We start from the raw sequence: 27,841 nt of genomic DNA, 5'->3' as shown, positions 1-27,841 counted from the left end.
CCAATATACCCTTTGGCATCTCTCATTGATAAGATCAGCAAATTCCAAATAAGTTCAAATTGTGGTTAAAATTCTCTCCAAGCCTTTTTTAAAATTACCTTCTTTAATTCTTTTTAAGGTGTTGGGGCTCAAACTCAGGACCTTGCACATGCTAAGCAAGTGCTCTACCTCTTTATATCTTTAAAATAGTTTTTCCTGTGACTGTCCTGCACTCCCACAGGTTCTTCAGATTCCTAAGAATGTGTGTCACGGTGCTAGGATTGTGGCTCAGTGGTAGCGCTCTTGCCTAGCACATGTGAAGCACTGGGTTTGATCCTAAGCACCCCATTAAAAAACAAATAAAATAAAGATATCGTGTCCATTTTTTAAAAAATAATCTAGTGTCACAATGAAACCCTTATAACATTGATGTTGCATGTTGAGGCTTGGCAGCAAATACCATGTGCTAGAATGTCAAGGGAGTTGGGAAGACTAAAATAGGCTGATTTTTGCTTATGTGCCTATTGCTATGTCAGGTGGTAGTTGGGCGAGGAGAGAAGAAGATATTAAAGACATATGTCATAAAACCATTGCCTTCAAGAAAGGGATATGAGACTAATTTCATCCATCCCACAAACACTTAAGTGTCAACTATATTCTAGGCATGGTCCTAGACATAGAAAACTTAGTGGCTGAATTGACATAGTTCTTGACCCTGTGGAGCTTAGGTTCTTTACTGCGGGGAAGATAGATATCAAGCAATAAGTGACAAGTTTGCTGGGTGTTGGGAAATGCAAAGTATGTAATGCCAAATAATTAGACAATAAAATGAGTGCTCTAGGAATTTGTAAATGAGAAATAGCCCTGTGTGCTAAAACTGGAAACACAAAGATGACTCTAGTGACTCATCAGTGACAGGACATGTTCTTACTTTTGAAAAGTGAGAATCTTTGTGAGATTTTCAGCAGGGCGGTGACATGTGGGCTGATGTGTTTCAAGGAAGCAGTATGTCATAGAGGTCAGACATCTGGTCAGACCTACTCTAAATATTGCTTGTGGCACTTATTAGCTTTGTGAACTCAGTATACTGTCTCTGGAGTAATCATACTAGTTTCTACCTCACAGGTTTTTCTAAAGAATAATTGAAATGATTCATTATAACGTACATGGTTGTTCATATCACTACTTCCACAAATCTTATAATTGTGTGGAAGATGGGATTGAGAGGATTGGATCCTTAGGAAGAGAGATCAACTAGTAGGCTGTTGAATAGTCTTGAGCAAGAGATGAACTAGGACAGTGACTGTGGAGAGGAAAAGAATTTTAGATATTTATAAAGTTTTTTAAAAAAGGTATACCAGCCATTCCACTCCTAGTATAAACTGAAAACAGACATCCACACAAAAACCAGTATACTGGTGTTCACAGTAGTATTCACAATAGCCAAACAATGGAAACAACATAATGTCCATCAAGAAGCATTCCCCTTGAACCATGAGCACTGTCCTACCTCACTTGCCCCTTAGGAGATGAACATCTTGGTCAACCTTACCTGGTCCTGCTGTTCCCTACATGCCGTGCCCTCCCACCACCAACCTTTATTAGAACAGTCCCAGAATGTCTGGAGTCTGAGCCTGTCTGAATCATGACCAATGCCGGTGCTTTATTTTCATTTCTTTATTTATTAGCCCTAAATGAAAGACTGTAATTATGTGTCCTAAAAGAGGATCACAGGTTCTAAATGAGCTTCCTGGTCTCCTGCCTCTCTCCCTGGGCTCCCAGGAATGAAGAAACAATAGCAGTTTGTCCCTATCTCCCCACAATCCTCCATACTGCTGTTACCTATCCAGATACCTCTCATTTTACGCCTGTGTGGGATAGACCTTCCTCTCTCCATCCTTTGACCCACTTTCTGATTATGAGAAGAATGGTGGTGGTTAGAATAACAGCTTACACTCACACTGCACTTGCAACGAGGCAGGCAACGATTTAGAGCTTAACATCTACAAGAAGTAAAGCCCTACCAAAAACTCCCTCATATAGAATCTACTTTTACATCTCAATTTACAGAGGAGAAAAAAAAAAAAAAGATGCATAGAGAGGTTGTGACTGAGGTCACATAGCAGGGAGTAACAGAGCTGGGATTTGAAACCAGCTGGGACCAGCTAGAATCGTTGCTTTTATTTACCTCATTATATTCTTCTTAGGATAGACTAGCTAGTATGATAAACTTTCTGACTAATATATCTATATTTTAATAAGGCCTTTCAGGATACCAGGTCTTTACTCTAAGGTGTGACTGAAGGTGATTTGATGTACAGAATTTTCAGTTGTCTAGGGACAGCTTTCTCAGGCTAGTGCCACCTCGTGGTTAACAGTACTCCCAATTAAGATTTCTTCATTTGCCTTCAGATGCTAATTGAGGCTCAAAAGTATGACCCTGAGGCACTACAGGTTTTTGACCTTCTGAATCACAAAAGAAAGATTATGTTGTGCTCCTCTGGTTTATTCCTTCCTTCAGTACTTACTGGGTACCAATTACTAGGCACCCAGTACTGGCTCTCTGCCCTCACGAAGATCATAATTTGATGGGAGAAATGCATATTAATGGAATAGTCACACAATAAATAAGTGTAAGATTGCAGCTGTGACAAGGCAACTAAGAGGAGATGTCTGGTGCTCTGAGAGCATAATAAAGGTCTAATCCATTGAGGTCAGAGAAGAATGAGGAGGGATTGACTGAACTGAGACCTTCAAGCATGAAGATTAACCAGGCAGAGAGAAGAAAGAACATGCTAGTCACAGAGATTGTGCAGAGCCCTGTAGTGGAAGGAAGGATGATAAATAGGAAGTGAAGGTAGCTGGAATGAAGAGAATAAGGAAGGAGATGCTGAAAAAGTGGGAAGGCCAGATCTTATAAAGTCTTGTAGGCTACATGGAAGAATTTGCTTTATCCTGGGAGGGCTGGGAAATACAGAGTTTGATCAGATTTGTATTTTGAATCATTTCTGGGCATAAAGGAAACCAGATACTATAGCTAATTGCCTCCAGTCAAGTCTTTCATCTTCTGTTATCAGCCTCGAGGATTACGTGCTGCCATATTGCCTAGACTGGATACTGTGGGACATATACTCTTCTGAGCAGAGCTGCCTACTTTTGGGTTGTATGTGAGTGACCTGCACAGTCATTCATTTACAAGGTTGATTTTAAAAAGATTCACAAATATCCAGGCTAATTCTTTTTAAATAAAAAAGTTAGGTGTTGCTTTACATAAATTTCAACTCATTAAGCCCCCACCACAATCCTATAAAGGACATGATATTGTTATTCCTGTTTCACAGGTTCAGAAAGATTAAATAACATGTTGGGTCAGTCCACCACTAATTGTGCAAGAAAAAAACCTAAGCCTTTTTTAATCCAGTCCTCTCCAACATTATTTCCTTAAATAAGGGCAAGTCAGGGAATGTTCAGGGTATTCCTATAGGCTGCATCTTTTTTTTTTTTAATATTTATTTTTTAGTTGGACACAATGTCTTTATTTATTTTATTTTTTATGTGGTGCTGAGGATCAAACCCAGGGCCTCACAAACGCTAGGTGAGCACTTTACCAATGAGCCACAACCCCAGCCCTAGGCTGCATCTTTGGGGGTGTGGTTGTAAACAATTTCACTACTGCCACACCTACTGACTCCTAAGAATAGCCTCCAAGAAGAGGCAGATCTTCCTCTTTCTAGTTATGGGCTTAGGATGTGCCAATTGCACACCATCCTCTAAAGATCTGCCAAACAAAATCAGCCAAAACAAAATCTTTTCAGGTAGGTGATTCACACCTGTCTTTTCTCCCCTGGTTTTGTTCAATTAGCATATGTCTTGAGGCTTGATTACTCAATGAAGTTTGAGGCAAGTTACCTTTAAAATGCAGGTTTTTTTTTTTTTTTTAAGAGAGAGTGAGAGAGGGGGGAGAGAGAGAGAGAGAGAGAGAGAGAGAGAGAGAGAGAGAGAGAGAGAGAGAGAATTTTTAATATTTATTTTTTTTTAGTTCTCGGCGGACACAACATCTTTGTTGGTATGTGGTGCTGAGGATCGAACCCCGGGCCGCACGCATGCCAGGCAAGCGCGCTACCGCTTGAGCCACATCCCCAGCCCTAAAATGCAGTTTTAATATCCTATGTGTAGGACATATTTTTTCCTAGCAACACACTAGGAGCACAAATAAATTTTGCTTTAGGAAACATCAGTATTTTCAAAAACAATGACACTGTTTCTCCCCCCCCCAAATGTTCTACATTTTCTCTTTTCGAAATGATTAAGAGGACATATCAGACAGGTTCTCATAACCTGTACTTTTGTAGGAGGTGTGGGGGAGCAGGGTTGGCACAAATAAGAATTGAGGCATTGTTTCTGCTCTGAAAGAGAGAAGGTGAGATAAAGCCCTGACTTTCATGAGGGAGCTCTGATTCACCCTTTGAATTTCTTTTTAATGGTCATATCCAACACTGCGCAGACACGAATAGAAGGGGATCTGGGGGATGGGCATGGAGAAGGAAAGGCAGAGGTGAAATGGAGCACTTTGAGAGGATGAAAGCCAGAAAAAAGGGAAGGCAGCAAAACAGTCCACCAGAAGAGGGACTGAAAGAAGAAAGGGAATGATTGAAAATGAACTGAGACAGTTTAAAGAGAAAGCAGAAGGAAGGAAGAGATTTTTGCATGGACGAAGAATATTGTTCCATCTTTACCACGAAGGTCAGGCATCCATACCTTTTAGAACTGGTTTGTCCCGCCACTCTGACCTCTTGGATACTCAAAAGTTAGGTCCTGAGTTAGGACTTAACTTCCCTTTCCCAAGTCGCTGATTCCCTCACTTCTTTCAGGTCTCTACACAAGTGGTGGCCTTAACTTCATCCTAATAAAATAGCTCTGCTTACTTTCTTGCCCTACTTTATTCTTAGCTCCAATTACCATCCGACTTTCTGTTTTGGCTATTATCTGACTCAAGACCCCTTCCTAGCATGTGAATCCCATGTGAACGTGGACGTGGTTTTGCTCGCGGCCACGTCTACAGCACTTACAACGGCGCCTGGCAACTTGTAGGGGTCTATATACGCTTGAGTGACTCAAAGGAGAGGGTGCGGCGGGACAGAGGGAATGGCGGGAAGCGTATGTGGCAGGGGCGTCAGGCGTGGTTTTTTTTCCGTCTAGCACACTAGCCATTATTTTTTCGTTCTCTTCTCCCCTTCTCTCCCTCTCCACTTCAAAGGCCGAGGACAAACAGCAGGAATGCCGGAAATGAGGCAGAATTCTAACTAACCCAGCTCAAATTGTAATGAAAAGTGAAAGGAAGGGGAAGACTGAAACATGAGAGAACAAATGCAAATGAAAAAGTAAACGCGTGAAGAGGGCGAAAAGGCTAACAGACATCACACCCTCCGATCCCTCTTCCCGATTCCCCGTGGCTGGGCGAGACGCCCTTTTCTTGCACTCGTGCGGCCGGGCCGCACCTCGCGGTCTCTACCACCTGGGAGAGGCCCAGGCTCACGGTCGCGCGAGGTGCCCCCACGCCGAGGCCTGGCTTGTGCCCGCGGGGGCTGCGAGGACTACAGCTCCCAGGATGCCGAACGCGAGTGCGCCTGCGCAGTGCGGCCGGAGGCGGCGGTCTGTTCTCCGCTGAGGAGGAGTGGGGCAGAGGAGGGAGGCAGCGGGTGAGAGTTCAGAGTTCAGCAGCAGCAGCCCGAGCCCATGATTCCCATATGCCCTGTAGTTTCTTTCACCTATGGTGAGTCTAATGTGGCCCGCGAGGCCTCTGCCCTGTCCCTTCTCTGGCCTGGGGCAGCGGGGAGGCGCGGAGGTTGGGGCTGGCTCCGGGGAGGAGGCGGCGGCCGCCACCGGGGCGTGCGAGGGAGTGAGGGAGTGCGGGGCGGGAGGCGGACGACAGCGCGGCCGCGGCCGGGCCGGCCAGGGCGGCTTCTCACGGCGCCTCTCTCTCTCCCCTTCCCTCCCTCGGCGTCCCGGTCCCTCCGCTTCTTTCCTCCCGCCATGGGACCCGACTCTCCGTGCCCGCCGCAGTGCCCAGCCGGCTGGGGGAAGATGCCAAAATGGCGACCGGCAACTACTTTGGATTCACCCACAGCGGGGCGGCGGCGGCGGCGGCTGCGGCCCAGTATAGGTAACGGCTCCCCACTCCCTTCCTTCTCTCCCCCTCCTCGCCCCTGGGCCCGGATCCCGCCGACGCGACGCCCCCGCGGCCGCTCCCGCGCCAGCCCCCACCCGGCGGCCCCGAGCCCGGGCCTGCGGCAGGCCCAGCAGGGCCCCGAGGCTCTCCAGGCCCGCCCCGCCCCGGCCAGTCCGGCCCGGACCGCGGCGGGGAGCCGCCCCCGGTGGGGGCGGGGAGGGAGAGACAGCCGAGGTTTGGGGACGTGGAGGGCCGCTGGGGCCTTCGGCGGCCCCGGAGTTAAAATGGCCTCCTGCGGCCTTGGAGCGGAGCCGAGCCGCCCGCCACCGCCGTCCGGCAGGCCCCCAGTCCCCGCCTCCGCCTCTCCAGCCCCCACTCTTATCGTTATCTCGCTCCGGAGATGGAGAGGGGATGGAAAGGACCTCTTGAGTCGCAGGCCCGTCGGCCTTTTCTCCGACGCCTCTCTTGGTCTTCCCCTTGTGCTCCAGCCCCCTGAGCCCAGATATATGTCGTTGTCTAGGCACCTTCTCCTCCGTCCTGTTTCCCCTGCCTCCCCCCATCCTGAGCCCCCAGTCCTGCAAACCCACTGCCGGCGTCACTGCTTTCATCTTTTTCCCTCAGTTTTCCACGCAAAGAGAGATGTTAATATGCCAACCACCTGTGAATTGTGTAGTTCATTGGAAAAGATGTGCAAGTTTCTGGTGCTGATAAATGAGTGCACAGCCTAGTTTAGCTACTGAGTTTAGGCTTCAGGTGGGCCAGTAATTCACCTTGGAGGTCTTTTTCCTTTGGGGAAAAGGAAACGCAATTGAGATTATACTGAGTCATTGCAATGCACTGGCTAAAATCTCTACCTTAAGGGAAGCTGTCAATTCCGAACTGTCTGTAGTTCATTATAAAGCTTTTCAAAGATAAAAACAGAAAACTGGATGGATGTTTTATTGTTATTACACTTGAGTCATTCTGACACAGTCTCTTGACTTAGACCATAAGAGCACATGGCTCCTGAGTAGTAGTAAGCTTTATAATGTATAGTTGTCCAGATGTATTCGGGGTATTAGTTAAATCCAGATAGATTCCTTCCCCACCCCAATTTACTTCAGGGCACAGGTTGTGTAATGGAAAGGGGCATCAGTAGAGTCATACCATTTGAATGACAGTCTCTCTTGCTCTTGATTTTATGATGCTGGGGACAGCGTACATCTGGGTTTTCATTTTCTCCACCTGTAAAAATTAGTACTGGGTCAACTGTGTTTTGGGGTTGAAACTTCGAATTCTCAGAAAGTTGCCCTATATTATGGAGTCTTAGGATGCCATTTATTGCAAGAGACATCATTATTATATATGCTCCTGGGAAAAAAATCTGCCAGTTAAAATAAGATGCAGTGTTTAAGACCCCATTGATTTTAAAATTTATAAGGGTATGTTATATTGACAAAATTTGTATTTTACTAATTGTTGAATGCATCATCATGTGCCATTTTACAACTGTCTTATCTTGAGGTCTGTATTGCAAAAAAGAACTGAGAGTGCATTGTTACAGCAGAATTTGGGGGGCTTTTCAAATATTATTAAATCTTTTGCCTACAAGTTGTAAAAACTATACAAAGTTTCAATAATAAACCCTTTTAGAGTTAGTAATTTTTCTGAAGAGAAAAAAAGCCATTTTATTTTTCTGTGAAACGAGATAGCTAATTGGCATCTGTGCCATTAATCTACTGCTAGCAAGTGCCGTGTGTTCTAGAAAGGGCTGTTTTATGTAGTATTTTTCTGTTTTCTTAGTATCGACTGAGTGATAGATTTGTTAAATCATTAGCTGCTCACTGAATAGTGATGGGTTTTTTTGTTGCAGTTTAGAATTTTTTTTTTCTAAATGCAGACATAGAAATAAAGGGAGGTAGTATGAATTTAAAGATACTTGATTTTTTGTGTAAAATACTTACATTTATATGTTTTATCCCAGTATGTGAAACTTACTACAGAATTTCTGTACCTAATATTGTTGCAGTTCTGAAATATTTCTTATAAATAAATACATAACTACAGATAGAAACAAGGAAGAAATAACAATTTAAAGAGACTTAATTTTAAAGATATTTACGTGTGTTATCCCAGAATAGAATACTCTTACAAAATTTTGTATCGAATATTTTGAATCCATTTCAGTAAACTGTAATAACAATCCAAATTACTGAATTGATATGTGTATGTCTTAATGAGAAAATACTAGTCTTTGAATGCATGTTACCAAAACTAATTATTAAAGCTTTTTTGTCCTCGTACATATAGTTCATGAAAATTTCTTGCATTTATATAGAAGAAATCAGATCCAAGGATGCTAATACTTTGGCCAAGGAAGATGAATAAATAACATGAATAGCAAAGGCATATGCAAAAAAAAAAGCAGTTGCTGATTTTTCTTCTGGCTGGAAACAGTTGAACTTTCAGAGTGAAAGAACACAGCTTAGTTTGCTAATTTTGTTTTTGTTTTCTTAATTTGAAAGATCTGAAACCCAGGAATTCTAAGTACTTATGGAGTAAATGTTCTAAATTTTAATTCCAGTTCTTAGTTTTCTTGGTTAAAGTTGTGCAAAGTATTTGATTGAATTTATTTTAGGTCTAAGGGTTATTTTTTGTTTTGGGTAATGCCAGGGCCTTATGCATGCTAGACAAATGCTTTACCACTGAACTACATCTCCAGCTTAATAGTAGATATTCCCAGTGGCATACTGAAGATCAAGTTAAGATGTTATAAGGAGATCTTTAAATTTATTTTAATAACTTTTAGGTTTTATTTTTGGTAATGAGTATTGAACATTTTTGTGGTAAGCATTTACTTAGTCTTTGTGTTACGTCCCATCATTCACTGTTGTTTTTTTTTCCCTGTTTTATGTTGTTCATAAAGGCATGTAAATAAACCCACTAAGCCATCTTTGCAAATGGAATCTTTTATTTTCTTACCTTTCACAGATTTTATTCTCCCATGGGAAATTTTTATACACACAACACACAGATACACACACACACACATATATTTGTATGTTTATTTGTATGTTTTTATAGGACATTAATTTGTGAGTATATAGGACAGAAAATCTCAGGCATGGTGAAAACATGGATGGTTTTCTGGCAGAAAGGGAACTTGGGTGGATAACCTACTTGAATGTAGCAGTTGTCTGTTAGAAAAGATACACTTTTAGAAATACAGGACTAATTTTATAATAAATTCTTGGGAAAAGAACTGTTTGAACAAAGAATGTGAAGGAAAATAATTCTCAATGGGAAGAAAACTTTGTAATACTTTAGGATCAAAAATCCTTTCCCCATTCCTTTGACAGGGCTACAGAATTTCTCATAGTACTTGAATTTTTCAAGGGGATTTGGGGTATATACAAATATATGTTGTGAATTTTATCCATTCTATAATTAATAGGATGTAACCATTTACTTGAGAGTTTTAAACAGCCAGTTTTGTTGCATCTAATCTTTTAGAAAAACCTTGGACATTCCTTATTATTCTCCTATTAAGTCAAGACACTTGTCTGTTACCTAGATAACCTAAATCTTTTTTTTTTTTTTTTTACTATTATAAACTTTTAATCAATGGCAAGATGATTTTACATAGTACTCATTGTATTTCTGGTTTTGCTCGGCCCACTATATATGGCTGAGAGAACTAACATCAGCCTGGTTTATTTTGGCTCATGATTTCAGAGATTTCAGACCTTGGTCAACTGACCCTGTTGACTTGGGGCCTGTGCAAAGCAATATCCTAAATCTTTACCTTGTACTTAAATTAGTTTTCTTTATCCTTTATATAACTCTTGGTGTGTCATTGATGTCTGAATGCTATTCTACCTTTAACATTTTTTTTTACTATGTTTTATCTAGTATTTATTGAATCCAGAGACTTTAAATGTTACATAAACATGCAGAGTACTCCCATATTCTTAATTTTTGCAAATGTTAAACAATTTGTTGATGGACATTTAAATTAAGGATTTGCTAGTCCAACGAAGGAATCTTATCTAATGATTTTGAGATGTCTTTTGAGGCGTATGTTCCTAAATGATAAGTGTCTAAATATCACTAAGATAACTTTGGTTGGCTAACATTTAGCTTGGGTAGGTTGGTTAGCCAATGAGTTTACTTTTTTCTTTTTTCTTTTACACTTTCCAATATAGAGTTAAAAATATTATGTCTTGAAAGAAAGAATAAAAGTAATACTAGTAAGATCTAAAAGGATTAATCACTAACTGAGGAGGTGAAAAAACCAGGTGAACAGGTTTTTGTAACCAACCATGGTGGTGGAAATTTACTGGCTTTATGAAAAAGTTATTTTTCCAACTTTTAAGTATATTGGCTCTTCCATTGTTGAATCAGAGAGCATAGAACATATCTTGTTTGGATAAATTTGAAATAATGAAAACTAACTTTCTTAAAAGGTAGTTGTAGTTGCTGTTGCATTTAATGATAGTTCCCTTATATGTTTTTAGAGCCTTCTTAGAGTAGTTAGAAGCCAGGCGCGGTAGTGTGCACCTGTAATCCCAGCGGTCCAGGAGACTGAAACAGGAGGATCTCAAGTTCAAAGCCAGCCTTAGCGACTTAGCAAGGCTCTTAGAAACTCAGTGAGACGGCACTAAATAAAATACAAAATAGGACTTGGGATGTGGCTCAGTGGTGAGTGTCCCTGAGTTCAATCCCCAATACCAAAAAAAAAAAAAAAAGTAATTGGAAAGTGCTGGAGTGTAGCTAAGTGGAAGAGCATGCTTAAAACAAAGGGTTTGATCCCCAACGCTGCAAAAAATAAAAAAGGATTAGGTTGAGCCCAAATATCCCCACATAGAATGTTGAGGTGTATTTTTGAGTATGCTTTTGTACACTCCCTTATTATTTACTATGGTGAAAAAGAGCATGACTTTTGGAGCTACTTGGTCTTGGATTTGAATCCCAGCTTTATCTCTTATGTTACTTGGCCAGGGCACTTAGCCTCTCTACCACTGTTTTCTCACCTAACTTGCCTTGAGCTGAAAATTAAATATAAAGTTTCCTAGCCTAGAACCTGGTTTTCAGTAAATATTCCAATCAATGCTGTAGTATTCCTACAAAGTTGATATTCGAATAACAATACTATAATGGTTTTTAAAAGCTCCTTGGTTAATATCGAATATACTTAATACATAGAATTTCATAATCTCACAATAAAATTTTTTAAAAATAAGTGCTTCTATCCATTGGTTCTAGGTTTCAATGTAACAGAGGAGGGAAGAAAGTTTTTCTTATATGCAGACAACATGAGATTTAAAATTATCAGACCAAAAAAAGTGAGAAATAATAAGAGCAGTACATTGGTAGGGTATAGTGGCACATACCTACAGTCCCAGTTGAGGCAGGAGGATTGCAAGTTCAAGGCCACTTTGGACAACATGGTAAGACCTTGTCTCAAAATAAAATACAGAAATGGCTGGGGTGTGTAGCTTGAGTAGTAGAGCACTTGTCTAGCATGCTTGAGGACTTTGGTTTAATCTCCAGTACTGCAAAAAAGAAAAACAAGACTTTAAGTTCTCTTGGACCTAAGATCAGGCAAAAGACAGTAGCATTCCTGTTGCAGCAATATTTTAATACTAATTTATTAGACCATTAAGTTTCAAGTAAGACCTGTTTAGATATAGCCATCAAACGTAAGTAGGAATAAAACAAATGAAACATGCAAAACACCTTAAGAAGAAAATACAATCGAATATAAAAGTTGTGGAAATAAAGGTTATATTCGAGGAAAAAAAATTAGTGCCATCAAGTTATTGACTACTAGTAGTCTATGTAAAATGTAATTCCAATAAAAATACCAAGATTTTTGGGTTAACTTGGGGGACTTTTTATTGTTTGTAGTGAAGAACGTAGTCCTGACAATCTGGTAAGAAATGATAAGCAAAGACTAAACTTTATTTTTAAAAAAGTAATATTGACTCGGAGATAGACATAGATTGTTGGATTAAAACAAATTCCAGGGCTGGGGTTGTGGCTCAGTGGTAGAGTGCTCGCCTAGCATGCATGAGGCATTGGGTTCCATCCTCGGCACCACATGAAAATGCAAAATAAAGATATTGTGTCCACCTAAAATTAAAAAGTAAATATTTTAAAAACAACAACAAATTCCATAGATAGGATAGACCTATGCTTAAATATATAGTTAGTTAGAATGTATAGCTACTTAGAGGTATTTGTTTTTTAAAAAGACACATTATTTTAGAAATATGCCAGCAGGTTAATCTAGAAGAGTAGTAATTGTTATAATTACTGAGATACATCTTTATCCTATATTAAAGCTGAGGACTCATCTACTGTGCTTGTTCGTAAATTGTCCTTGACACCACTGTAGTATACAATATTTGTACGTTTTTCTGAGTATGGCATTTCTTAGTATTTCATGAAAGCCATGTGCAGTTCAGCTCTTCATTACTTATAAAGATCAAATGAATGAAATAAACCCTAGCCTTTTGCTTTTGTTTTCTTTATACTCTGTATATTTGTAGGCCTGGGATCATAGCATAGTAGTAGAACTCTTGCTTGCTACCATGTGCTTCCTGGACTCAACTCCAGCACTTTGTGGGGCTGGGAGGGGGAAGCATAGTCCCTTCTCTCAAGAAGTTTACATTTCTTGGGCAGGAGGGTAGGAACAGCTATTTGTACAAATAACTATGCCGTGATAACTTTTTATGAAATTCTGAAATGAGAAATTGGAGGATTCTGGCTATGGAGTTTGAGATAGATATCATGGTTTTACATTTTGAAAATGGAGGGATTGTCAGTTTAGACAAAAGAGTTGTGTTGAGCCAAGACAGGAATGTGTAAATTGCCTTATGTGCTTGAAATTGGACTAAAAGCTGTATCCGGTTTCTTTTACCTGCCATGTAACTTTGAACAATATGGTCTCTTAGTAGTACTTTAGTTTCTTTACCTATAAATTGGAGATAATATTTTTTTACCTCATAAAATTTAAATTTTTAAAAAAAATTAGTTGTAGATGGACACAATATCTTTTAATTTTTATTTATTTATTTTTATGTGGTGCTGAGGATCAAACCCGGGGCCTCATGAGTGCAAGGCAAGAGAGATACTACTGAGCCACAACCACAGCCCCTCATAAGATTTAAAGTTTTTAGAACATTTTTATATATATAAAAATAAAACTGTACATATAAGAAGATACTGAGTATACCTGTGTAACCTGCACCAAATTAAATAGAACAAAACATTGTCAACACCTGGAGGCCTCTGCATTCTTCCATTGTGTTGTTTTGAAGATTCATTGTCATTCATAGTAGCTGGCATACATTGTATTCCCATCATTGTCAGCCATTATTCAGTAGGTGTTAGGAAATTGGGTTCAAAAAAGGGATACAGGTTGGTAGCATAAATCTGAATATCTTCCATGTGGTGATGATCCCTACAACTGTGACTTGGGACGAAATCAGAAAAGTACAGTTTCCAATTTGTTTTGAATGGATGAAAGAAAAATAGGGAAAGAATAAGCTGTGTTTATAAAGTTGGGAAACATCTGTGTTTAAGGCAAAGCCAGAGAAAGGAAGAGATGTTGTCAAGTAATGTTCAAAAAGAAGTTAAAGACATAATACTTTTTTATTTGTTGTTGAACACAATGCCTTTATTTTATTTAATCCTACTTGGGATTTATTGGTGCTAAGGATCAAACCCAGGGTCTCAGAGTGTTAGGCAAGCGCTGTACCTCTGAGCCACAACCCCAGCCCAGACATAAAACTTTTTTAGTTAAAAGAAAAACAAAAAAGGCCTTTAAACAATAACAATGAATTGCTATGATTTATGAAGATGGCTTTATAGCTTCTCTGACTAACCCTAACCCTGCCCACCCAATCTTTTTTTTTTAACCATGAGCATAATGCTCTTTATAAAATGTAAATTTAATCATAACACTCTTCTACTTAAATTATTGTTGGAGTGTCTGATTGTTTTTCTTTTAGAGGTGTCAGTGTCTGATCCCTTTCCCACAGTATGAAATCCAAACATATCTGAAAATCTTCTATTAAGTTTGTTAAAAAAAAAAAAAAGAAGTATAAAAACAGAATTGGTCAATGGCTATTTTCAGTTTTTTCATTTCTGTAAATAGTTGTATCATTCCCTGAAGTGATTTTAATATATTTGAGAAATGTGTTATTCTTGAGTACAGAGTTTTGGAGCACTTTTAGTTAACTTATGGTATCCATTAGCTTTTACTCTTTTTTAAGCACTTCTATTTTCACTTAGTTATAAGGATTTCCTGTAAAAATGTTTAGGCAATTGTACAATGTTTTCGATTTTTTAAAAACTATTGTTGGACATAATTGTTGTACACAGTGAACGATTATTTAAATTTACCTTCATATTTATCGCTTTTTACTTAACATTCATTCTTTATGAGATCATTTTCATTCTTCCTAAAGTAAATCAGAATTTCCTTTAGCGTTGATATAAGAGTAACTGAGTTTTTTTTGTTGTTGCCTTTTAAAATCTCAATCTTTAAAAATGCCCTTGTCCTTGAGTAGTCATCATTTGGTTTCTATAGGCAATTTTTTCCTCCAGCTCTTTGAGTTTTTATCATGTTTACCATTTCACTTGAGTGTATGTTGGTATGAATTTCCTTTTATTTAATCCTACTTGGGGATTATTGGGGCTCTAGAATATGAAGATTATCTTTTATTAATTTGGGGCTGGGCTGAGGTTGTGGCTCAGCAGTAGATCGCTTGCCTAGCATGTGTGAGGAAAAATTGGGGGACAATGTTTCTTTTCAGATATTTCTTTCTTGTTTTTCTCCATTTGTAGTATGACTTAGTTGTAAATTAACACTTTTTATTCTATCCTCCAGGTTTTCAATCTCTCATGTTTTTCATCTCTGTCTTTGTACATTCTGGGTAGTTTTTACAGATGTTTTCCAGTTCACTAGTTTTTTTGTTAACCATGTGTAGTTGGTTATGTAATGCCTTCCTGAGTTTCTGGTTGTGATTTATATATACTACATTTAGTTTTGGAAATTCTGCTTGGTTTTTAAAAAATTTATCTGATTATTTTTGATCCATCTCTTGTTCCTTTATCTATTTTGTACCGAGTAATTCTAATACCTGTTGTCTTTTCAGAAATAAAATTTCTTTTTAATTCTGTGGATTCTTTTGTACATAGTAGCTTGTGTGCCTTATGGGGCTTGTGATTTTTTTTTTTTATTCATTTTTTGTTTGTTGGAACATTGTCTGCAACATGTAGGGAGAAAAACATATTTTGTAATCTGAAATACAGTGTAGAGTTAGATTAAACTAACTTCTTGGCTTCCATCCTGGTCAGATGTAAATCCTAGAACCTGAACATTGTGGTTAAAGGGGAAACTTTTATTTACACAGAGCCAAGGCTGAAGTTTTCTTACAGTTTTCCCTTAAAGATGGAAGAGAGCTTTTTTTTTTTTTTTTCCTAATTTACTCAAAGTGGTCATTCCTTTGGGAGCCCCCAAATTCTCTCATGTCTCTGATAACAGAAAATGATGTTTATGCAGCAGCATACTGGAGAAGTGGGAAGATTTGGAGCTCTGGATAAGAGTAGTTGCTGCTCTAAGCAATAGATTTGGGTTCTTACTACTTGGGCACTGCCAATTTGTTCTAAGAAATGATACCAACATCTGGTGGCAAGTTTTCTGCTTTTATACCACTCAAAAGTGTGGTAGACTGGTGCTACTCTGCGACCTCTTATTAACAGCCTATAAAAGGTATTTGTAGAGAATGCAAATCAACTACATTACTAAACATACTATTTAATTCAATTCTTTTTTTTTTTTTTTTTTTTTTGGTAGCAAAATTCCTCTTGGGAAGTGATACATTGACTTAATCTCATTACTTAATTTTCTTTCCCTGCAGAAAAACAGCAGTTTGAAGACCTGTTACCTTAAGTAGCAGTGTTCTAGACCTCCAGGGATCAAAAATCAGCAGATGCCATCAGAATAGCTAGTATACTTGTGGTTTTTTGTTGTTTTTTTTTATTTTTTATTCTTTTTAGATATACATGACAGTAGAATATATTTTGACATTATTACAAACATGGAGTATAACTTATTAGGATTACCTTTGATTTTTAGCTACAGAATTTCCTTTTTTTTTCTGTCCAATATTCTCACTTGTATTAACAGATAAATTTTAAAAAATATTTGGTCCCCATTTTAGATGTCTTATAGTTGCTAATATTTTTGAGTTATCTTATATAAATTTACCTAACTGAATGCTAAATGTTCATTTGTTTTTTCTACTTTGAAAAATTGTCTTAGCCATATTAAATCAGAATGTGGGAGTGCACTATTCAGATTTGTCAAAAAAATTAATCATCTTAGTATTTTTAAGTATATAGTTCAGTAAGCATTGTGTTCACATTGTTGTGAAACACATCTTCAGACCTTGTTCATCTCAAAAATCTGAAACTAGACCCATTAAACAACAACTTCTTTTGCCCTTTCCCTAGTCCCTGGTAACCACCATCCTACTTTCTGTTTCTGTGAATTTTATCACTCTAGATATTTCATATAAGTATTTGTTATTTTTAACTAGCTGATTTCACTTAGCATAATGTTATTAAGGTTCATTCATAGTGTACCCATGTGACAGAATTTCCTTTCCTTTTTTGAGGCCGAATATATGACATTTGTGTGCATATCACATTTTGTTTTTTCATTCCTCCTTTGTTAGATGTTTGAGTTGCTTCACTTCTTGGTTCTTGTGAATGGTGCTAGACATAAAAATATCTCTTGGGTGTTGTGCTTTTAATTTTTTGGACATATATGCAAAAATGCAATTGCTGGGTCATATGATGTTTGCTTTTTATGGTTTTTTGTTGTTGTTGTTGAGGTATTGGGAATTAAATCTAGGTCCTTGCACATGCTAGGCAGATGCTCTACCACTGCCAATTTTTAAAGTTTATTTTGAGGTGAGGTCTCACTGAGTTGTCCAGGCTTGGCCTTGAACTTGGGATTCTCCTGCCTTAGCCTCTTTAGTAACTGGGATTACAGGCCTGTATCACTGTGCCTGGGTACCTACTTTTAATTTTTTGAGGAACCTCTATGCTGTTTTCTACAGCAGTTGCATCATTTTATAATCACATCAACAGTACAGTTTTAATTCCTTTTGTATATCTCAAACACGTGTTTAGTTTTTATAATAGCCTTCTAGTGGGTATGAAACGATATCTTGTTAGAACTTTGATTTGCATTTCTCTAATCATTTAAGATTTTGAACATCTTTTCATATGTTCTTTATGCCCCATCTCTCCATACTGGGGATCCAGACAAGCACTTACCACTGAGATAGGTTCCCCACCTCTCTTTATTTTGAGACGGCTTGCTGAGTTGCTCAGGCTGGCCTCAAACTTACAATGCTTGTGCCTCAGCCTCTTGAGTGCCTGGATTACAGTATGTCACCACACCCAGCTAATTTACAAATATTTTCTTCTGCTTGGTATGTCTTTTCACTGTGATGGTTATACCCTTTAATTCATAGAAGTTTTTAAGTTTGATATAGTTCCAGTTGTCTGTCATTGCCAAATCTACTGTGATTAAACTTTTCCTTTCTGTTTTCTATTAAGAATTTTAGTTTAATAGTTTAAGTACTTTTATTTGGGTCTTTGATTTGTGTATATGGTGGAGTGCTGGGCATTGAACCCAGGGCCCCATACATGCTAAACATGTACTGTGCTGCTGATCTACACCCACAGACCCTTTCATCTATTTTGAGTTATTTTTTGTATATGGAATTCAGTAAGGAGCCATCTTTTATTTGTTGGCATGTGAATGTCCAGTTTTCCCAGCCCTGTTTGTTGAGAAGACTGTCCCTTCCCCCATTGAATGGTCTTGGCATGCTTGTCAAGAAAGAGTTGACTGTATGCAAGAGTTTGTTTGTGGGCCCTTTATTCTTTTCCATTGATCAATATGTTGTCTTTATGTTAGTACCACAGTGTTTTGATGACCATAGGGTTTTTTGTTTGTTTGTTTGTTTGTTTGGTTACTTTAGGTTGAAATTAGGAAGTATGAGACCTCCAGCTTTGTCCTTTTTTAAGGTTGTTTGGCTATGTGGGTTCCCTTGCAATTTCATACAAATTTTAGAATTGATTTTTAAATTTCTGCAATTTAAAGTCATTGGGATTTTGATATATATTGCATTGCATCTGTGGCTCACTGAGTATTGACATCCTAATACTAAGTGTTCCAACCCACAAACATGGGGTGTTTTTCCACTTTGTATTTTTAAATGTTCTGGCAGTGTTTTATGGTTTTAATTGCACAAGTCTTCCATCTTCTTGACTAAGTTTATTCTTAAATATTTTTATTCATTTTGATTCTGTTGTACATAGAATTGTTTTCCTAATTTCCTTTTTGGATTATTATATAGAAATGTACCAATGTTTGTGTATTAACTTTATATTCTACAACTTTTTGGTGAATTTGCTTAGTCTGACTGTTTATTTTTGTGGTATATTGTGGGATTTCTACATGCAATTTCATGTCATTTGTGAACAAAGATAGTTTTATTTTCTTTCTTATTTGGACACATTTTCTTTCCTTTTCCTACATAATTGCTCTGGCTATGATTTCCAGTTCCATATTAAATAGAAGTCTTTTTCTTGATCTTCAAGAAAATGCTTTGAGTCTTACTCTATTAATTATGATGTTAGTAGTAGGCTTTTCATAAATAGTTTTATTATGTTGAAGTCATTTCTTCAGTTTCTAGTTTGTTGAGTGCTTTTTATAATACATGCACTTTCTACATCATTTGATATGATTGCATGGATTTTGGCTTTCACTCTGTTTCTGTGTATTAATTACATTAATTGATTTTTGTTATGTTGAATTTGTCTCCATGTTGTAGACTATTTAAGAACACAAGTTTACAGAGTCGACATGGTAGCTAAGAGTACATACACTGGGGCCATACTCTTCAGGCTTTGGTCCTACTTGTTATGATTCTTGAGTTTAGGTTAAGTAATTTTCTGTTAGGTTCCCATTGATTATAAGCCATACTTCACTGTCACTGTAAGTAGTTGTTATTAATAAACTAGGCAATTTCTTTTTCTGTTGCATAATAAAAAGATTCTTTTTGGTTTAAGGGGTAATAAATAGCAGGAAAATGAATGCTGAATAACCATTACAAACTCAGTTAATGGATTGTGTCATAAAAATAGTTCTTTTTGGTATTAGGATTCCCTCAGACCCTTGCAATTATTGAGGATCCCAAAGGGCTTTTGTTTTTTTAGGCTATGTTGATATTTACTACGTTAGAAATTAAAATTAAAATATTCAAAATAAGAGAAATAACATGCCAACCAAAAATATTTTTATGAAAAATAATGAAATTCCAAAAAAATAGATCAGAAAGACTTTTTACATTTTAAAAAAAAAAATTTAATTCTCAGTCAAAGCTATTGGATTCTTAAATCTGTTTCTGCATTTTGCCTGTTGCAGTAAATTATTTGGATTAAAATATATGAAGGCAGTCTGGTCTCGTGTTTAATAAAAAAGGGAAGAACCTCATGAACCCTTTTGTAAAGGTCTTAGGAATCCGTGGATCACATTTTGAGAGCCACTGTTGTGTAGAAACTAAAAATTTACCCTTCCCAGAGACCTTTGTCCTTAATGAAGTCTAGTTTTCTTTTGGTGTTAATCTCCATATCACTAAATAATGTGCCTCTTTTGTTATTTCTTAATTTATCAGCGGAATGCAGTTATCTTTGTATTTCCTGTAATCATTGTTTAAAATTTAGTGCTTATCTTCTCTTGCTTCTCATTTTTCTTCTTCCAAAATTCAGCGGTAGACTCTTTCTATTTCTTCAGATAATACATTCCATTTCTAGCCCATCAAAGATTCAACAGTAGTTCAGTATTCTCTAAGAATTTTAAATGCTTGTGATTTTCTTCTATTCACCTCATCTCATGTTATAGTTTTACTTATGATAACATTTATATTATATTCTGCAATCAGTTTATCTTCTGTAATTTAGGTTGGTGCCAAAACTTTAAAGCAAAAACTCTTCCATTATGAATGTGTAAATAGTGTTCATTGAGGATCCAGATACCATTCATTCTATGATTACATTTCCCAGTATGTTCATTTTTATAATCTTGTACCACTTAACAAAATCTTTGAAGGCTGAAGTTCAAATGGATTTTTTCCTTTTTTTTTTTTTTTCCAAGAGGGAGTGAGAGAGGAGAGAGAGAGAGAGAATTTTTTAATATTTATTTTTTAGTTCTCGGCGGACACAACATCTTTGTTGGTATGTGGTGCTGAGGATCGAACCCGGGCTGCACGCATGCCAGGCGAGCGCGCTACCGCTTGAGCCACATCCCCAGCCCATGGATTTTTCCTTTTACATACTGTACTAATTGCCCAATTGTGAACTCTTCTACTGGGATCATGCCTTTCCTGAGTAGTTTTCATATTTCCTGAAGTCTTTCATTGCTTTTTTTTTTTTAACCTGCTGTCACTGTCTTGATTATATTTTGAGATTTCTAGCCTCCTTGTCTCTTATCTACTGTGTACAATCCTCTGATATCGTTTTCTCCGAGATTTCTGTTCTGCTGATTCCAGTTTTTAAACCATAAATGACTGGGCCTGTTGTGTAGCTGCTGACCTATGCTTTCATCTTTCTCCACTGTTGGCATGACCCCATGATTTCTTGGTATGCTTTTTGTTTAGCCTGGAGTGTATCTTCGTGGAGCTTCCTAAGAAAAGGCTTACAGGAGGTAAATTTCACTCCCTGCATGTCTAAAAATATCATTATGCTGGGTAATTGGACTGAGTACAGGAGTCTACATTAATAATAATTTTTCCTTGAGTTTGGAACAGATGTTTCCCTACTGTCTACTAGCCACTAGTATATCCATAAGAAGTTAATTTTCATTTCACTGTAGGTGGCTAGGTTTTTTTTTTTCCCCATGTCCTTCTTTGGCAAATTAAGATGTTTTTTGGTGTTGCAATGTTGTAAAAAATACTATGTCTCCAAGTTTGTTTTTTTTATTCTGTTTTGCTTGCATTGTGTAGGTCCACCATTGAATTTGAAAATGTGTTTTCCTGTAGAAGTGGGGAATTTTTAAAATTAATTTCTTTTTTTTCCCTTTGATACCAGGGATTGAACCCAGGGGCACTTAACCACTAAGCCATATCCCTAGTAGCTCTTTCATATTTTATTTTGAGACAGGGTCTCACTCAGTTGTTTAGGGAATTTCTTTCATCTACTTTTTTTTTTTCTTTTCTCTCTATAATTCCTTCTACTTAGATATTAGACCTTGTAAATGTATCCTTTTTCTTTTATATTTTTCATATCTTTAACTTGACTGTTTCTCTCAACTTCATGTTCTAAGTAGTGCTAAGTTCTTGTTTTATAGATACAAACTAGTTTTTGAAAATTCTCATCTGTTACCTTGAGATATTTATTTCCCACGAGGTTTTGTAGTTAAAATAGGCTTTCTTTAAATGTCTGGTGATTTGGGTTGTTAATTAATTAATTTATTTAAAGAAAAAGCAGTAGGCTGCCTGGAAGTTCTATCTTAGGCCTCTAGCTCACTTTTTGACAAGCGGGTAGGAATCTGGTCGTTAACTTCCAAGGCAAATCCAAGAATATAAAGAATGTTTTTACTGCTTAATAATTCCCTAAATACTGTCTTTTCTATTATTTTCTTTTTTACCAAGAGAAGTAACTATTCTTTATGTCTGACTCTTGAAATATTCTTTTACCTTTCTTAAACGTTATTCTTGTGTTTGTTTCCTGTTGATTAATTAGCTTTTCCAGTTTAAAACAGACAAGATGATTAGACTTTCTTCACGAGGGATATTATTATCCAAATAGGAGTTTCTGCTGTACAGGATGCTTAGTAAACAGAGGTTTCATATTTCACAAATATTTTTATGACCCAATACTTGAATTTTTGTTTACTTCATGTCCTGGTTTACTCAAGAAATAATTTAAAGACAGGTACATTTTATGTTTTGTGTAGTGAGAAAATTTAACACCTTTTATTTTAATGCTTCAAACTAGGTAAAAACCTTGATTTTTACTGTCTCTTACTATGATAAAGTTTGCATAAACTAATTTGAACTTGATTTGACCTGAATTTTCTTTTCTTTATAATGCACCCTCAATCCCCAGTGTTAGGGATGAACCAGGACCTCCCTCATGTAGAAAAGTGCTCTACCACTGAGCTACATCCCCCAGTCCTTGGTCTGAATTTTTTTTTTTTTGAATAAATTTACTTATCCACTAAATAGTTAATTGAATTATTGCAATTAATTAGTTGAATCTGATCATCTATATCATGTTAAAGGTAATTTTTCTAAAAATGTTTGTAATTGAAAGAATTTCTCAGATGGATTTAAAATAACACACCCTCTGGGTTCTCTAACCTTATTCTGAACAGCATTCAGCTGCCCTAGTGCTTGGTGCACTAGGAATTAAAACTGCATTATCATTCTTCCTAATGCTTTTGGTAGAGAATATCATTCCAGTTCAGATGAGTACGTATCTGGCTCTACAGGGCAGAGTTGGATTAGGCAGCCTATGATATATATATATATATATGTGTACAGTAATTGCTAATTGAACTGGCATGTTTTCTGTAAGCTTCCTAGGAAGGGTGACGTTAATTTATTGTTCAAACTGAGAAAACTTGGAAAAGTGATGGAGAATACTTTTTATACTGGGGCAGAAGGAATAAATCAGAGCATAGTCATATTCCTGTGTCATGTATACTTTTATAATTATAATCAGAGGGAATATAAATCACTTGCCTGCCTAGCTGACTTGACATTCTACTATATTCCCACTTGCTTTTTGTCATATAGGACAAACTTTGGGGATCAAGAAATGTGGACAAATACTGGATAAGAAATGGTGGGATGAATGGAAACAGTATAGTTAGCCATCTATACCTGTGTGTTCTACTTTGTGAATGGAAAAATTCAAAAGAAAATAACATCTATATTAAACATGGTGAAGTTCTTTATTTCCTAAAAAATACAACATAACAAATATTTATGTAATATTAAGTGTTACAATTAATCTGAAGATTATCTATAGTTTACAAGAGAATGAATATAGGTTGTATGCAAATATTAGAGCAGTTTATATAAGGACTTTTGAGTATCTTTGGTTTTTGTCATCCATGGGAAGTCATAGAACCAATCTCACATAGATACTGAGGGACAACTGTATAAGAATCCAAAACTATTTGAATTTTTATATAACCAAAGTCCTTTCTATCCAATATAGTTTGGATGTGTGAAATATTACCCTATTAGTAAATGATTAATATAGGTTTCACAGACCTAGTATATTTATATTTAACTATAATTCTTTTTCTCAGGTCTGGGAATTTTGATGATGTATAACTTATTTGACAGTTTTTCTTAAGAATGTAGAATTGCCCACAGAAAATGTCAATTCCCAACCACTTCCCACTATTAAAATATAAAATTCCCTTTTCCTGTCTTATAACTTGGCATTTATGTAGAAAATGTTGGTTAGTTTTATATCAAAATATGGAAATCTCATCCAAATAGAAACTATTGGCATTTCTTTGAATTCTGTTCTTTGGACCCTATTCTAAGTTTTGTTTGTTTGTTTGTTTTGTTTTTTGTTTTCTTTTTCATATTGGACTGAAATCTGCCACCCTGTAACTTCCATCTGTTGGTTCTAGTTCTGTTTTCTGGAGCAACATGGAGTAAGTGTCTTCTTTTAGAAGGCAGCTATTACCTTTTCTAGACTGAATTTCCTTAGGTCCTTCTGTTTTACATGAAATAAAACCCATATCTGTAAGATTTATCTTGATTTCCCCCTTAACACATCCTGGTTTTCAGTGTTTTCCATGATACAGTTAAAATATAATGCCCCCAAATTTTTATTCTAAATTGTATGGTACGATGGACACCTAAATTGTATGGTACCATGGACACCCATGCAGAATACCCTGTACTATATCCCATGAATTCAGATACTCTATTAGTGCAGCTTCAGCTTATGTCTGGGTCCCTACTACCCACTTAGCTATTCTTAACTGTCAGCTCATTAAAACTTGTGGTCAGCTTAACTTTGCCCACTTAATAGCCATTGGGGCCCTCATTTCTACCTTAATTATTCAGCTTTGGCAAGTGGAATCGTGAGAATGTTAAGCAACAAATCTATAGGCCTTCGGTTTTAAGTGTCGTAGGATCTCGATTTAAAAGTTAAAATAATGGTGGGAAATTATTTGATTACTTACTGTTAAGGAAAATATTTTTGCCTCTTTTGAGGTAATGATTGCAAATCATCTGATTTGGATCTCCTTCTATAACATTTTTAAGAAAAATTAATATAATGAAATGCTGCCTCTAAGATGGAATGTTTATCTAAGTTCGTATTCCAGTGGAAGTTTTCTACCCTAAGACATAATTACTCAGCCAGAGGACTGTTGACATAATTTAGGTATTTGTTTTGGGGGTGCATTTTAAGATGTCTTAACAGAATCCCTGGCCTCTTCTGCCCACTAAGTTAATGCTAGTAGCACATATCACCATTACTTCCTCTGAAGTTTGTTCATCAAAAATATCTACAGGACTGAGGGTAGAGTTCAGTGGTAGAGTGCCAAGATTTTTTTTTGTTCAGATTATAAAAATTAGAATACAATAAAGAACTTCACATACAACAAATAATTCTTTAAATTCCTAATTTGGTCAGTTTTCTTTTTCTTCCTAATGATCCTATCCCAATTTGCTGTCCTTGCTTTGCAATATGATCCATGATCTGAAACGTAATATATGTGAATATATAATGTATTGGGATTCAGGAATAGAAATTAAAGAACAGAAACAAATATAGTGTTAAGTAGGAGGTTTATTGAGTTCAAATACTTGGCCTTTTGTAGTCTGTGACTAAATTACTTGCAAATGTGATTTTAATTTAAGTTGATGAATAGCTTTAAGTTGACTTACTCCTTGATTTTAAAATTAAATTTTGTTATATTTATTCTTCTACTTCACAATATAGCCAGCAGCCAGCTTCCGGTGTAGCCTATTCTCATCCAACTACAGTTGCTAGCTACACTGTCCATCAGGCTCCAGTAGCTGCTCACACAGTTACTGCTGCCTATGCACCAGCAGCCGCCACAGTTGCAGTTGCCAGGCCCGCACCAGTAGCTGTTGCAGCTGCTGCAACAGCTGCTGCTTATGGAGGCTACCCTACTGCACACACAGCAACTGACTATGGTTACACCCAGAGGCAACAAGAAGCACCACCACCACCACCCCCAGCTACTACACAGAACTATCAGGTAAGAAAACTACTAGTTTCAATCACCTTAATGTGAAATTTTAGTGGACTCTCAGTATATAATATAATGCCCAAGTCAGTACTTCTCAAACTTGAGTCTTCCAAAATATATAGGTAACAAGAAGAGTGAATGGATTTTCTAGATATTTGGGGGGACAATAAGCATTAAATTTTCTTGAAATGAATTTTAGTAATTCTCCCTTACCCTGTTTATATTGTGTGTGTGTGTGTGTGTGTGTGTGTGTATGTATACACACACACACATTATTATTATTATTTTTTTTTGCTTTAGCTTTAGCTTTTTAAAAGTTACACATGAATTCTAGGTTAAATATTTTGTACCCAAGTTTTTGATTAAAAAAAAAGAAGGCATAGGAAAGATGTTCTTGGTTGTACTAGAATGTTATTTATCCATCTGAAACATAGGTGTGGCTCGCTCTTTTAAGAATGATGGGGACTGGGGCTATAGCTCAGTGGCAGAGCAGAGTGCTTGCCTAGCATGTGTGAGGCATTGGGTTTGATTCTCAGTACCACATAAAATAAGCAAAGGCGTTCTGTCCATCTACAACTCAAAAAAAGATTTTTTTTTTTTTACTCATGGGCCTAAGCTATATTGGACAAATATATTATATATTTTCTTCTAGGCACTTACCAAAGATGGAAATCCCGTGGCCTGTACATTTATGTTGTCAAGATTTTCTTTTTTAGTAAATAACAAAAAATTGTTCATGCTCTTACTCATCTAGGTACTTGTTCATTCTTTTTGAAGTTCTAAATCGCCTTTATATAGTATTTTGTTTGATTACTTAATTACCATTAGCTTAATTAAATTTAGTTCTAACTTCTTTAACCCAGTTTCTTTTTGTTTTGTTTGGATTTATTTATTTATTTGTTTATTTTGGTGCCAGGGATTGAACCCAGAGGTGCTCAACCACTGAGTTGTTTTTTTTTTTGTTTTTTGTTTTTTTTTTCATTTAGAGACAGAATCTTGCTAAGTTGCTTAGGGCCTTGCTGAATTGCTGAGGCTGGCTTTGAACCTCAGCTGCTGGGATTACAAGCGTGAATGCGCCACTGTACCTGACTGTTTGGTTTTAAACTTTGATCCTACTGGACTTGCTCCAGATTTCTATTATTTGTGAAAAAAATGAAATCAACATTACTAGTATTTGCTATTGATTTTATTTTTTTAGTTGTTGGTGGACCTTTATTTACTTATATGCAGTGCTGAGAATCAAACCCAGTGCCTCACACATGCTAGGCAAGCGCTCTACTGCTGAGCCACAGCCCCAACCTAACTTTGTTGTTTCTAATAGGGTCTTTGAAACCCATCATTTTCTGGGCCATGCCTACTTCTTCAGCCTTTCCACCCCTCCTTACTTTAGACAGTGCCAGAATTCACTCAGCTCACCTTGATCTTTCAGAAAGAAAGAAAAAAAAATGGAAGAGAAAACTAGAGTAATCACAAAGCTTAATAACACAAATAGTTTGGTATGCTCTCTACCACAGAGCTACATCCTTAGCTTCATGGGTCATTTTTTCTAATGTTGTAGTATCCATCTTTAAGGCAAAATTTCCATAAGTCTTTTTTGTTTATTTTTGGTATCGGGGATTGAACCCAGGTGCACTTAACCACTGAGTCATCTCCGCAGTCCCATTTTAAATTTATTTTGCAACAGGGTCTCACTAAGTTGCTTAGGACATTGCCAAGTTGCTGAGGCTGGTTTTGAACTTGGTAATTCTCTTGTCTCAGTCTCCTGAGTTGTGCTGTGAATTTTTAAATGAAATTAAATTTTATTTGAATAAATGTTATTTTTAAATATTTCAATGATGGTTCTGATTTTAGAAGTTAAACATGCTGTTAGAAGTGTTTTTGATCTTGATGTAGTTCAAAATTAATTTCTTTATATTGAGTTGATTCCTTTATGTCTAGGTCTGATATTTATGTTGTTTTTCTTTTTTGTATTTCTATATAGTAAGGATTTTTTGCTTGCCAATTTTAGCAAGATTTCCTTTCATTTTCTTTAGGACTCATACTCATATGTAAGATCCACAGCTCCTGCCGTAGCTTATGATAGTAAGCAGTACTACCAACAGCCAACAGCAACTGCTGCTGCTGTAGCTGCTGCTGCCCAGCCTCAACCTTCTGTTGCTGAAACCTACTATCAGACAGGTGGGTTGTATTAACTTACACAATTTCATTTTTAACCATCAAAATATATCAGGATATTTTCTTAAATATATTTATTTATTTATGTGGTGCTGAGGATCGAACCCAGTATCTTTTGCACACTAGGCAAGTCCTCTACTACTGAGCCATAACCCTAGCCCTGATTGAGAATATTTTTAATGAGTAATCACAAAGCT

At 36.9% G+C, this 27,841-nt stretch overlaps 1 protein-coding gene across 3 annotated transcripts in view; it reads left to right on the top strand.

Moving 5' to 3' along the window:
• Positions 1–5,600: 5,600 nt before the first annotated feature.
• The window catches only part of ZFR (zinc finger RNA binding protein), a 76,757-nt gene continuing 54,516 nt past the window's right edge, over positions 5,601–27,841 (top strand). For 2 of the 3 annotated variants that reach the window (XM_081298176.1, XM_081298178.1), the window contains exons 1-5: positions 5,601–5,752; positions 6,043–6,142; positions 23,871–23,894; positions 25,196–25,478; positions 27,503–27,647. In XM_081298176.1, coding sequence (XP_081154302.1) covers positions 5,716–5,752; positions 6,043–6,142; positions 23,871–23,894; positions 25,196–25,478; positions 27,503–27,647 — 589 coding nt within the window. In that variant the 5' untranslated portion in view covers positions 5,601–5,715. The remainder of the gene's footprint in view (positions 5,753–6,042; positions 6,143–23,870; positions 23,895–25,195; positions 25,479–27,502; positions 27,648–27,841) is intronic. The other variant, XM_081298177.1, reaches the window with a different exon arrangement.

Source organism: Spermophilus citellus (assembly GCF_964194105.1).
Source record: "Spermophilus citellus genome assembly, chromosome: 1".
Classification (NCBI taxonomy): domain Eukaryota; kingdom Metazoa; phylum Chordata; class Mammalia; order Rodentia; family Sciuridae; genus Spermophilus; species Spermophilus citellus.
The sequence above is the reverse complement of the archived record's forward strand: the minus strand, read 5'-3'. Positions and strand labels throughout refer to the sequence as shown.